The sequence below is a fragment of the Macaca thibetana genome, chromosome 16, assembly GCF_024542745.1.
Source record: "Macaca thibetana thibetana isolate TM-01 chromosome 16, ASM2454274v1, whole genome shotgun sequence".
NCBI lineage: Eukaryota > Metazoa > Chordata > Mammalia > Primates > Cercopithecidae > Macaca > Macaca thibetana.
In genome coordinates, this window is record NC_065593.1 from 31,456,444 (window position 1) to 31,469,884 (window position 13,441).

Below are 13,441 nucleotides of genomic sequence, written 5' to 3' on the forward strand. Positions count from 1 at the left end.
TCCCTCATTTCCCTAGAGCTACAGCCCTCACTGTCCCCATGGAGAAGGGGGAACGGCATGAGAACAATGGGAGCGGTGGCCCTAGGAGAATGGAGGAGAAGATGGGCAGGGACCTGTTATGGGCATCTCACCGTGAGGCCAGGGAGGCAGCCGGGCTTGTGGCTACAGACCCTGGGTCTGGTGCTGGGAAAGGAACTGGGGCCACGTAAGAGGAGCCCAGCCAGGAGTCCATCCCTTAGGGATCATAGGATGGAGACACAGAGGATGCCGGGGGAGGTAGGGTGGGAGGGAGCTGATGAGCGGTGCCACTTCTGAAACGCAGGGTGTGTGGGTCAGGTGCAGGGAGAGGCAGGTGGATGCTGGGAGTCAGAACCTGCAAGGGCCTTGGGGCTGTGAAGTGGGATGGGCCCCTGGTACACCAGGAGTACACCGGGCAGGTCTCACGGCAGGCTCCCTTGACCCTGGTGGGGTGATGTGGTCACTCCCTGAGGGACTCCTGTGAGGGCCCTGTCACCCACCCTGGGCGGCCCCCATCCCATCTCAGGCCTGACCTTGCTCAGCTCCAGCAGAAAGCACCATCTCCAGTCCAGGACAAGCAGCCCCATTGTGCGGCCTGACCGCCCCCCACGCCAGGGGCCCCACTTACCCTGGCCAGGCTGGCCCCACACTCCTTCTCCTCCCAGGTCCTGCCCCTCCTGGGAGTCAACCCCACAGGAAGGCCCTTGTCCTCCCTTCCCTGTGTCTTTTCCTGGACTGAGCCCTGAGCTAGATAGGGACAGAGCCTGTCCTTTCTGGGGGTTGGCTCCCAGTCTAGGGCAGCTCCAGGCCCTGTGCAGGTCCTCAGTTCTGCGTGGATTTTCTTACAGTGAGACAGAGCTGCCTCCTGCCACTGTTCGGGAGGCTAAGGTAAGAGCCTGATGCATGGGGAGGGGGCTGGACCAGGGATGTGGGGACTGGGCGGGTGGTCAGTGAGGCAGAGGAGGCAGCTGGCCTGGGCCGTGGCAGTTGAGGACAACATGATGTCCCTGGGAGGGGCAGCACTCCCTGCTGGATCTGACCCCAGGTTGCTGTAACTTTGGCAGCTTGATAATATTCCAAAGTGAGAACCATAGTTGTGGCTTGGGGATGGCAGCCCGCCTGTGTCAGGACCCCACCTAGAGGCTAGGACCTGACCTAAGACTGCTGTGTCTGTGGCCTGAGGATGGCACGTCCTGGGGTCCCAAAGCCAGCCCACTGGTGCTCATTTGCTCAAAGGCTTTCAGCCCTTAGGGTCTGCCCTTCCCTGGTTCCCTCCAGCTGGGTCCACTAGGGCTCCAGAGCCCAAGACGCAGCATCCACGGGCGGCTCTGGGAAGCCTGGCAGCTCCCCTAACGCCAACATTCCTCATTTGACAGCAAATGCGGCGGGAGATAACACGAAAGAGCAAGTGGATGGAAATGCTGGGACAATGGGAGACATATAAGAACAGTAAAAAGGTAATGTGTGGAGGGAGAGGCCCCCAGAACCACTTTCTGCAGAGACAGGGGACAGGCACCCATGGCTGTGGCCTGGCGCCATCAGCCTCTCAGAGGGCGGGTGGCACACTGTCCTCACCCAGAGGACTGCAGGCCTGGTCGGTAGTTTGCCTGCCTATTTGTGCAAGCGTCACCTTGCTGGGAGGGAATCTGAATCTAGGGCTGGAAACACCCAGAGCTCAAGGCTAGGGATGCCCTGGTGACCTAAAGGAAGGAAAAGGTTCAGATCAGAGTCCCGACTCTGAGTGCCCATCCACTCTTTCAATCCTGGGAAAGGAGACTGTGTCCCAGCTTAATGTCACCTCTAATGAGGAATCATGGGGCCAAAACCAACCATTTCCAGAATCCTCGGGCTCTGGTCCTCACTGGGGTCGCCCCGTGGCCTGTGACACCAGGTTGTTTTCTGCCCACAGCTGATAGATCGAGTATATAAGGGCATTCCCATGAACTTCAGGGGCCAAGTGTGGTCAGTCCTGCTGAACATACAGGAAGTCAAGTGGAAAAACCCCAGAACATACAAGGTACGCTCAGCCAGAGCACGACAAACAGGACAGGCCGTGTCAGGGGCCCAGGTCTCCAGCTGGAGGGAGCATTAAGCCCAGCCTGGGGGGTGGGTGGGATGGTCAGATGCACATCCTGGGCACGGACGGTGACATAGTCACCACAGATAAACTCGGCTCTGGTGACCCTCTCCAGCTTCAGTAACAAGCCAAAAAGCAGCTTTGTGCACAAGGAAACCTTCCTGCTTCCCTTCCTTCCTGGAGTGCTGACTGTGGGCCGACTGCCATTTGGGGCAGGGAGTCTTCCATCTGTTCTGAGGCTGCTTCCTCCTGTTGGCCCTGCCCTACAGGTCATGAAGGAGAAGGGCAAGAGGTCATCTGAACACATCCACCAGATCGACCTGGACGTGAGCGAGACACTAAGGACTCACATCTTCTTCAGGGATCGATACGGAGCCAAGTAAGCCTATGGGAGCCACAGGGTCTCAGCAGAGATGGAGTGAACGAAAGGGATGGGGGCTTCCCCGGAGAAGAGGCCAGGGTCACCTAGGAGGGATGACAGAGCTGCCAAGACCTCCCCTGACCCAGGGAGCAGCTGGCACCATGAACTGAGCACCTGGTTCCAAGCCCTGGGCCAGATTGGAACATGTGGGGCCAGAAACGAGGAGGACCCTGAGGAGACAGAAGTCAGCAAACAAAATCATGCACAATGGTGAAAGGTGCTCTCCCGGACCCACGGGGACCCATGGTAGGACTCACGGGAGGGTGGCAGGATGGAGGGCCCATGAGCCTCTCCAGGCAACACTGACAGCACCAAATGCTGGGGCAACTAGGGGTCCTGGAAACTGTCATCCTTGTCTGCCAGGAACATGACATGGCACAGCCACTTTGGCAGCCAGTTGGGCAGTGACGCACAAAGCTCAATGGACTTGAACCACGTGTCCCCAAAGTATCATAAATATTGAACCCACGGATTTGAAAACTGATGTCCACATGAAACCTGCATGCCACATCCACTGCTTGATTCCTCGTCACTCACACAAGGAGCCTTCGGGGACAGTCTTCAACATGGGAATGGGGAGAGCAAGGCTGGTTCTCTCTCCAAACGGAAGACTCAGTGAGAAAAGGGAAGGAGCCAGTGATGCCCGCACGAACGTGGGTGGATCCTAGATGCATTTTGCTGAGGGAAAGAAGCCAGACCCAATAAGCTATCACGTAGGATTCCCATTCCTGGGCCATTCTGGAAAAGGCCAAACCATAGGGACTGACAAGCAGTCTGGGTGGCCGGGGGCTGAGGGATCAGGGAGAGGCCGGGTGCATAGGTGCCACCCTGGAGACTTGGAAGATGAAGGAGTTGCTTCAGGAGGGGCTGGAGCAGTAGCCAGGATACTGCCCATTGGTTTAGAACCACGGAGGAACTGTACATCCAAAGACTGAGCTGGCGTGTGTGCAAATTGAAAAAAAAAAAAATTATTCAGAGTGAAAAGGATCAGACAAGTCACTGTACAACTGGCTATCTGCATGTCACTGATGTGGATTTTCCTGAAACATTTCCTCAGAGTCAAAGACCCTGAAGAGCTCACTGCTTATCTGGTGAATCATCTGAACCTGAAATGGGATTTGTTGTTAGGCTTTGTAGACAAACTGAAACTAACGGCATCTGCACAAAACAAACAAAAGCCTCCTTTCTCTGTTTCCTAGGCAGCGGGAACTATTCTACATCCTCCTGGCATATTCGGAGTATAACCCGGTGAGTATTCCCAGCAGTGATGTTTCCAGGCAGTATTTCCCTGTTCACAGGAGTGGGTGTCTGGTGGGGTGCTCTCGCTTCTTTTAAAGTTAGTATTTGTGAGCCACCAGGATATAGGAGGTAGAACTCCAGATCACTGCTGGCATAAATCTCCAAGCAAGGGGGTGGTCTCAAGGAGTCAAGCTGAGACACAAAGGAGTCGGGTCCTGGACTCCTGGTGTCACCTGGGTCTGACCACCACTTCTCGGAACCAGAAATGACGCCCTCCTCCTGGGGCTTCACCCAAGCCCAGGAGCTTGGCAGAGTCACACGCAGGACGGTGCCATCAGGAGACATTTTGGACAAAGTGCTGAAGTGCCTGATGGACTTGGCTCTTGTCATGAAATGAATTTGCACCCTGAGGAAGCCTCTGCTTCAGAGGAAGCCTCTCCAGTCACGTCTTCCGTCTCCAATGACATGAGTCCTCCCAAGTGACCTCAGTCCTCCCAGGTGACCTCAGTCCTCCCAGGTGATGTCCTTTCACGGTGACTCTGGCTCTTGCAGGAGGTGGGCTACTGCAGGGACCTGAGCCCCATCGCAGCCTTGTTTCTCCTTTATCTGCCTGAGGAGGATGCATTCTGGGCACTGGTGCAGCTGCTGGCCAGTGAGAGGCACTCCCTGCAAGGTAGGTGGACAGCTGCCCATGGGACCTCATACAGCCAGACCCAGGGATGGCCACCCTGGCCAGGTGATCTCGGCTTTCAGCCAAGACACCTTCCTTGTGTAGCCAGCCCCTTGGGAGTCTTCAGGTTGTCTTTGCTGAGGGTCCCACAGCAGTCTGCGCCTGACCCCCAAAGCCCAAGTCAGACACCTTTCATCCCCATCAGCGGAGGGCATCTCATCCTCCCCGTGGCCACCCTCTGTGTCCTGCTGCCACGCCCTCTGGCTCTGATTCTGTGTAGCTGACTCTCCCCCCCCGAGAGTCCTCCTGCCCTCCAGCTGCCCAGGCTCGTGCTGCCCTTGGTGCCCACAAATGGGCCGACCAAGCGCAGGTGGCAGCATCTCCCCATCCCGTGTCCCCTGGCCCGACCCCACTTCCAGGAAACGACCAGGAAGCCCAGCACCCACCCTGTTCTGGCCGCCATGTGGTGGCCTCAAGTCAGGCTTGCCCTTTTTGCACCCTGGTCCAGGAGGCCTCTAGGGAAACCTGCAGCCAGACTCCAGGGGATGTTCCTGCCCCACCTCCCCAGGGCAAAGGCTGCATGGTGAGGTCACCAGATGGGAGGGTGGGAGGCCTTGCGGTTTGGGGGCCTCTCCAGCTGCCCAGCTCTTCCAGCTGATGACTCCACATCTTGGGGAAAGGCTCTGATTCCTTGATGGGCTGGGGGTTTCTCAGGATTCCACAGCCCAAATGGCGGGACAGTCCAGGGGCTCCAAGACCATCAGGAGCATGTGGTCCCCGCGTCACAACCCAAGACCATGTGGCGTCTGGTGAGTTTATGGCGTCTGGTGAGCAAGCTTGGGCTCTTCTCCAGAGGCCCTGCATCCCGTGGCGCTGGTGACTGGCTGAGTCCCAGCCACTGGCTGACCTGGGATGTCGGGTTCTCCATGGGCCGGGAGTTGGTCTATAGGACAGAGGCACAGGGATGGGGGCCCAGCTCCCGCAGAGCAGGGCAAAGGGCAGTGTGTCCACCGGGAGTGTGGGAAGGGGCCGGTGTTGGGGGGAGCCCTGGACACCGCCCAGTGTTCTGCACTAGGGGAAGGGTCTTCAGAGGCCCTGGAAGAGGGAGGTTTTTAGGGCAGCCCAGGGGGCCCTGAGCACCTCTGTTCCTCCCGTCAGGACAAGGAAGGTCTTTTCACGCAGAGTTCCTCATTAGGCTGGCTTCTCCAGATGTTGAATGACGGGGTAAGAAGGCATAGGGAGACCCTGGCTCAGGGACCCTCCTTGCCCTGCAGTGCCCTGCTTCCCCAGCCCGGGGGTCTGGCTCACCCACAGCCCACAGGAGGCTCTGCCCACAGGGGGGTCCCCACAGGACACCCAAACAAAACCCTCTGCCCAAGGGGGGTCATCCCAGGGCAATGACTGGCGCTCAGGACCAGCCTTACAGGCAGACTGGGCCAAGACCTGACTTGGGAGGGATCACGGAAGCCTCAAGCCCTGGGCAAGCCCCTCTCTCCAGGAGCCACACCCCCACTCCAATGAGTGCCCCCCATGAGGAGCTGCAAGACCTTGTCTGACACAGCGCCCTGGAGGACTCAGGAAACCCTCATGGAGAAGATCACTGACTCCGGGGACTGAAGCCCCAGTGGGCTCAGTTCGAGCCACCAGCCCCAGCCTGGAAGGCCTACAGTTTCCCACACCTGCTATCCCCACAGATCTCTCTTGGGCTCATCCTGCGCCTGTGGGACGTGTATTTGCTGGAAGGAGAACAGGTGTTGATGCCGATGACAAGCATTGCCTTTAATGTTCAGAGGAGTAAGTCTACGTGTGCCCAGTGGGGCCTGGGGAGCCCTGAGGTCAGACCCCGACTTACCCGAGGGCAACTTCCTCACACTGTCCTCATGATCCTCTGTTCTGGCCCAGAGGGAGGTCTGGCCAGGTGGGCTGGGCAGGGCACAGTGACACCGAGCCCGTCCCCCACATGGCCCAGATGAAAGTCAGGAGTGTTGTGAGCACTTCCCTACCCACTTCCCCCGGCCACAGTCTCCTGTGCACATCTGAACCCCTGGGGTGGCTACAAAAGATTCCCGCATCGCCTAGTGGGAGACTGAAGTGGCCATGGGGTATCAGCTGTGCCCCCTCCCAGGGAACTCTCCTGGCCTGATGTCCACCCTGTCCCTAGAGCGCCTCACGAAGACATCCAGGTGTGGCCTGTGGGCACGGTTTCGGAACCAGTTCTTCCATACCTGGGAGTTGGATGATGACTCTGTGCTCAAGCATCTTAGGGCCTCTATGAAGAAACTAACAAGGAAGCAAGGGGACCTGCCACCCCCAGGTGGGCTCCAGTGCCATGTCCCCTCCCATGTCACCCTCTGGGGCAGTTAATAATGGGAGAGTCCCCGAGACCCGAAACCCTAGTACCTGGGCCTTCCTCTTCACCTTTTCTTCCTCCTCTTCCTCCTGGACTCTAAGAAAGCACAGGAGGCCACCGGTCCTCACGGCAGGCGCTCAGTGCGTGTGTACTGGATGTGTTGTGCCGGCAGGAGGAGGATGTGGGCATGACCCTCCAACAAGCCCCCTCCCACATTCCACAGTGTCTCTGTCTCCCCATCACAAGGCTGTCAAGGGCACTAAAGAAGCCAGACCCATTTGTGGATAACCCCAGGCCTCCCTGCAAGCACCCACAGCCTCAGACAGCAGCAGAGGCCCCTCACTCCTGCACGCTCCTCCAAGGTTGCCAGGACAACCAGTCTTGAGCCAGGGAGACAAGGGAATCGGGTGTCCCTGACCCCAGAGCATTCAGGGAGAGGGCACAGGCAGGACCCCAGGCGAGAGCCAGAGCCAAGAATTCAGGCAGATGTGGGAACGGTCAGTCCTGGCATGGACTGGGCAGCCCAGGAAGGCAGAGGGTGACCCACCTCCAGGTCCCGTCACCCACTGTGGAGATGGGTCCCCATGTGAGGTGACAAGGGGCTGGGTGACATCCAAGTTCCCTCCCACCTGAGTTCTCACTGGGGGCTGTATCCCTGGTCCAACAGCCCTGGGACGAGGGTGTGTGGTAGGAATCCCCCAGCCAGTCCGAACCCTGGGAGCAGTCCTAGGAGCTACCTGTCATGCCCTGACAGCTTCCCCACGCCAGTTGGCACACACCCCTCCCTCTGGGATCAGCAGACTATAGGCGTGTCCTCAGTGTCAGGCCCTGGGGGCCCCACAGAGACCCCGAGGACTCCAGAGACCCAGGCAGGTGGGGCCCAGCCGGGAAAGGCCTGCATGGGCTCATTAGAGACGCTGACCACGTCTGTTTTCCTTTCAGCCAAACCTGAGCAAGTGTCCTCAACACCCAGGCCTGTGCTGGCTTCACATGGCAGGATGACCCTCCGCAAGGGGGACAGACAGGCCCCTCCAGGCCCACCAGCCCGGTTCCAGCGGCCCATTTGGCTAGTTTCCCCACCATGGGCACCTCGTTCTTCCACATCCTGTCCTGGTGGGGCTGTCCGGGAAGACACCTACCCTGTGGGCACTCGGGGTGTGCCCAGCCCGGCCCCGGCTCAGGGAAGACCTCAGGGTTCCTGGAGATTCCTGGAGTGGAACTCGATGCCCCGGCTCCCGACGGACCTGGATGTAGGGGGCCCTTGGTTCCCCCATTATGATTTCGAACAGAACTGTTGGGTCCGTGTCCCTTCTGAATGTCTCCTGGACAGCCCCGGGACTGTGGGACAGGGCCAGCTCGAGAAGCCCATGGGGACCCTGACACCAGGCCCTGCCCAGGCCCATCAGGACTGAGGGAGGCCAGGAGATATCCCACTACAACAGGGCACCCCATCTGCGGACAAGAGACTTGCACCCAATTTCTAGAATGGCACCGTATCCCAGGAAGACCAGCTGGCCACCTGCTGGCAGGCGGAACACCCTGCGGAGGGGGTGAGATTGATTTTCACTGCACTGAGCCACAGTGTGGACATGGACTTCCAGCCAGCCCTGCACTGCACCCAGCACTGATTCCAACCAGGACACCCCCGTCACAGCTAGGGACGAGCAGCAGTGCGCTCCCACCTCAGGGCCTTGCCTCTGCCGCCTCTACTTGGAAAGTTCTCAGTTCCCTCCAGGCTTCTAGAAGCATCTAGGGCAGGGCTCATGGCTGGATAACTTCCTGAGGCTTAACAACCCAAGCAAACTTCACGTCCTCATTTTATTTTTTGTTAAACTTATGAAAATTGATTAAGAAAGTGTGCAGCTCGAAAGACCTTCACAGATGGGACACACCAGCCCCCAGATCACAAAGCCAACCATGCCCAGCCCCTCCCAGCACCCCCAGCCGTGTGACCAGCTTTCTGAATTCCCACAACACCGTGTGCCTGCCTTTGTGTTTTCAACTCATAGATGATTAACCCCCTTCATGTTTTAAAATAAATGTTTTATGTTGAAATTATTTTAGATATAAAAGATTGAAAAGGCACTACAGTGGCCTCCTATACCTTCCATCCAGCTGCCCCTAATAATGACGTTTTGCAGTACCATGGCACATAACAAATTTAGACTGGGTGTGATGGCTCACACCTGTAATCCCAGCAATTTGAGAGGTCGAGGCAGGACGTTCAGGTTCACTTGAGTCTAGAAGTCTGGGACCAGCCTGGGAAACACAGGTGGACCCTGTCTCTAGAGAAAAGTCAAAGAAATTAGCCAGGCATGGTGGCGTGTGCCTATAGTCCCACCTAGTCAGGAGGCTGAGGCAGAACTGCTGGAGCCCATGAGTTCCAGAACGCAGTGAGCCATGACTGCACCACCGCACTCCAGCCTGGGTGACCGAGTGAGACTTCCCCTCTTAAAAAAAAAATTAGTAATTTAACGTGGGTACAATCCTATTAACTAAATAATAATGTGAACTATTATCTAAGGTTATTAAGGCTGGAATCATCTCATTTTTGCCTAACTTCTCATACCTGTCCCAAGATCCCACTTCAGACTCACCCTCTGCCTTCAGCTCATGTCTCCTCAGCTTCCTCCAGATGGTTCAGCAAACACACACCTGGGCTGAATGGTAGAGCTGATTGCTCGTACACAAGGGGAGACCTGTGGGCAGGGGTTTTCAAACTTATACAGCAAATGAGTTTTCCATGGTGTTCTGGAGAGCACCCTTTGAGAAACAGTTTGACAGTGAATCCAGGCCCCAGTATCCATCAGCTGCTCTAGTGAATTTTGTGGAAGCTCAGTGAACACCTGCTCTGCAGGGTGCATGTGAAAGGGGTGAGGATGAGTAAGTTGCAGATAAAGAAGACAGGACACAGGGGGTCTGTCGAAGCTCTATCCTCTGCCTTCAGCACTGACGGATCAAATCCAACTCTTAGGGAATGGTGGCCACCTGCTGGGCCAGCTCCAGGCTCTGAGGATCTGAGAGTGAGTGACGCAGAGCCAGGCTTTGCCCTTGGGGAACTCTCCAGCATACACCTCCCTCTACCCTCCCAGCGCCCTGCAAAGCTGGCGTCAATGTCATTGTTAATGCACAGAGGAGGAACCTGACTGTTAGGTTGATGGGTTTTCCAGGGTTGCACGGCTTCTGGGAGACAGGTGTGACCCTGAGGACAGAGCACAGAGCAGTGTAATGCCAGGTCGGAATGAGCTGTGATCTGTGCCATGTAGAGGCCTAGGCCAAGGTGGGAGTGACTGATGACCAGGTCAGCCAGGTCACTGAAAACACTCTTGGGTCCTCACCTGCTGGCTCCCAGGAGTCCAGAACTGCCAGGAGAGTGGTGGCAGGTCCCCCATCCTCAGCTGGGTGTGCCCGGATAGAACAGCAAGGCGATGGCACATTTCCCCGGCCATTCCCTCCAGGCGCCGCTGTGACCTACTCATTCCAATCTTGTGGGAATATTTCCACACACAATTGCAAGTAGCAGTGGACGTGGTGAGAGGCGTTTGGACATGGGATAGGCAGTATTTTGGAGGCAGAGCCTCCAGGACTCGTCGACGGGTTAGCTGCGGGGCTTGAGCGGGGAAGGAGAATCGAGGATGATGTGTTCAAATCGGTCCATTCACTTCCGCTGTGCCACGCCTGTGCTGGGCACTGGGAGAGACAGATGAGCACAGGAGTCCCGGCCGGGGGGAGGTGTGGGAGGAAGCCCAGAGTGTCTACTGGGAGCTGAGGGCTTGTGTCCACCTCAGCGCCATCCAGGTTCTCTGTATGGACAAGTATAAGCTGAGCTGCCTGGAGGAGGAGCAGCTGCTGTTGGTGGTGACCAGCACGTTCCGGAATGGAGACTGCTCTGGCAACGGAGAGGTGGGTGGCCTGAGGTCTGGATAGTCTAGAGGATTTTAGGGCCCAGGAGGACCCAGGAAAGGGTCTGGGGGATGCAGGACATCCTACGGACGGCATTTGGGAGTCAGTGCTCAGGTCACTCCGGGTCACTCAGGTCATTTGCCGGCCTCTGTCATAATTATTGCCATATGAGAGTGCCACCTCTCCTATGACATATTTTATGTATTTCTGTGAATGGCCTACTTGTTCGTATTTACAAATTCATGTTTAAAGGAAACTTCTATCACTCTCACAAATGGAAAGCCAGCAGAATATAAATTCAATGAACACAAAATGGAGTCAATGAATTTTAGCTAGATACTATTCCCTGACCAAGGCCTGCTGGAGGTGGTACAACCAGGGTTTGAATTGAGATCTGCCAAGCTTTTGAGTTTCTTCTCTTTCCCCCACGCCAGGGCTCCTGAGTACTGCATTACTGACATCAGGGGCCAGACAGTTCTTTGTGACGGGGGCTGTCCTGGACCTGGCAGGATGTTTAGCAGCTTCTCTGGCCTCCACCCACTGGAAGCCAGGGGAATGCAGAAGGGCTCCTCCTTCTCCCATTTAGTCCTCAGGACAATATAGGACATAAATGTTGTGTCTTTTATTTTATAAATGAACAAAATGAGACTCAGAAAGGTTTAAGTGAGTTACCTGAGAACACACCGACAGCAAGAGGTAGAACTAGAAAGTGAACACAGGTGTCCACATGGGGCAACAACAAAGTTCAGGTTCCAGCTTCCTTTGAGTCTCTCATTCCAACAATTACCATCGTCTGGATACGAGCTGAAGTACAGGAAACCGGGGGCTGAACTCTCCTCCCATCAGGCCTAGGAGCCCAGACCAGAACACCAGCCCATGGTCTCCCAGTCATCAGGCCACTGGAGTGAGCTGGCATCCACACTAGCCTGGTTTCCCAAAGCTACAGGGATGCCAGTCTCACTGCGGATGAACAAAATGAAGGGCATTTGCTTCTCCTGCAGGCTGTCAGGATTGAACAGATTCCTTTTCTTGCTCTCTTCTCCCGCAGCACAAACCAGAGTGGTCCATCCCCCTCCCAGTGTCCCAAGGCTTCGTTGTGAGTTCTCTTTCATTTCTCCCAGTCTCCCAGTGCACCCCACCCTCATCTCCGTGGCAACCTTTCTGCTCTATCCTCTCAACAGCTGGATCACAAGAACTCTTGGAAAGCCCCTTAACAAGCTACATCCCAAATTGTCATTCCCCCGTGTCCTCAGCCAGTGCCCAGGCCTAACTTGCTCTCCTGGGGTGACTTACTTTCCTGCCCAATATGGTTTCATCATCTGTAAATTGGGGATAATGAAAGTCTTGATCCTGATATTTGACTCTCAAAGCAGAAGTAGCAAGCTCAGCCAAGTCACTTCAACAAGAGGAGAAGTTCCTTCTGAACCGAAAGGGCACTGGTCACAAGGGCCACTCCTGTTTCCCTCAGGCCTCTCCAGCACACCCTTGGCTCAGCCAAAGAAGAGACTCAGGCTGTGCTTCTGTGCTGTCAGGATAACATAGGTACCTAGTCCTCGACCCTGCGACTTTAACAGTTTCCTTCTGTGGCTCAGTTCTACAGCTTCAGAGACACAAGGTGGCTTTTGCTCAAAATAACCTTTGATAAGTTAAGTTACTCCTCGGCCACTCTAAGTCTGTGTGGAACAGTTCTAAGTAAGAGATGTTTATTCCTCTGATCCTGAGGAAGGGAAGAAAAGGCAATGACATTAACTATGTGTTGGACTTCAGCCTCTGGAAAACCCTGGTATTGGCTGCTGCCAGTGCAACCTGGGATAGCTTCACAAACATCAAGCGATGCCAGGAGGCCCTGCTTCATTCAGGGAGCAGGGAGTCGGGACAGGCATGCATATCCGTTCTTATTCAGCAGAGACACTTCCTCTTTATCTATTTCTGGGTGAGAACCAGCACCATTTCCCTGGTGACAGGGGCCCCAGCTAGGAACCCTACAGGGTAGGATGCTACCCTACCCTAGACATCCAGCAGGGAAAATGCCATTTTGCAGATGCAGGAGTGGTTAGAGTTTGAAATGTTCATGCTGGACTACAACACCACGTGGGTTCTCAACTGTTTATGAGTTTCTGCGCTCAGGCACATAAGGCCCCAGCAGAAGCAACCTGAGAGTGGACCTGAAACGGCATGGCTATGTGTGTCTGCTGGGGAATCATAGAGAAGGTTTCTGTTCAATATGGACCTCAGGGCCAATTTAGCCTGGCCCCAATCCCAGCACTGCCACTCACCAGCCTTGACTGTCAGCAAATCACTTTGTTCTCCGAGTTCCAGCTCCCTTGTTTCTCTAATGGGAATTGGATATCTCACTATAACCCTGCTTTTGTGCAACTGGCACACATGAGTCGCTTGCTAAGTGTGAAAATCCCTCTTCTCCTTCTGTTTCCCTGTTGATCAACAGATGTGGCCAAAAGCTGACTTTAGCCAAAAGTTAAATTTTTGCAAAAATTTAATATAAATTTATATTAAATATAGAAATAAGAACAAAAGGGCTAAATCTGCCTGTGTTACAGGATCTTAGCTGATGCGAAGAGCTCAAAAGACCTGGGTCAATTACATAGTCTCTTTCTCTGCCAAGCCGATTAAACAGTCCCTAAAATAAAGGCTATGGGTCTTGGGTTCTCCCAGAACTTTGAGAAATGAAGAGGGGGCCTCTGTGCTGGGCTGTGTGAATTACACCTCTCACCTGACAGTGGCTTGTGGTGTCCCTGGAGTCTA

The 13,441-nt window shown here is 55.4% G+C and overlaps 1 protein-coding gene across 3 annotated transcripts in view; it reads left to right on the plus strand.

The window, feature by feature from the left end:
• The window catches only part of LOC126939304 (TBC1 domain family member 3G-like), a 292,702-nt gene extending 283,911 nt beyond the window's left edge, over positions 1 to 8,791 (plus strand). For all 3 annotated transcript variants that reach the window (XM_050764533.1, XM_050764532.1, XM_050764534.1), the window contains 11 exons: positions 867 to 906; positions 1,395 to 1,475; positions 1,928 to 2,035; positions 2,365 to 2,474; positions 3,716 to 3,764; positions 4,308 to 4,428; positions 5,140 to 5,234; positions 5,584 to 5,649; positions 6,120 to 6,219; positions 6,587 to 6,739; positions 7,718 to 8,791. In XM_050764533.1, coding sequence (XP_050620490.1) covers positions 867 to 906; positions 1,395 to 1,475; positions 1,928 to 2,035; positions 2,365 to 2,474; positions 3,716 to 3,764; positions 4,308 to 4,428; positions 5,140 to 5,234; positions 5,584 to 5,649; positions 6,120 to 6,219; positions 6,587 to 6,739; positions 7,718 to 8,187 — 1,393 coding nt within the window. In that variant the 3' untranslated portion in view covers positions 8,188 to 8,791. The remainder of the gene's footprint in view (positions 1 to 866; positions 907 to 1,394; positions 1,476 to 1,927; positions 2,036 to 2,364; positions 2,475 to 3,715; positions 3,765 to 4,307; positions 4,429 to 5,139; positions 5,235 to 5,583; positions 5,650 to 6,119; positions 6,220 to 6,586; positions 6,740 to 7,717) is intronic.
• The last annotated feature ends 4,650 nt before the right edge of the window (positions 8,792 to 13,441 follow it).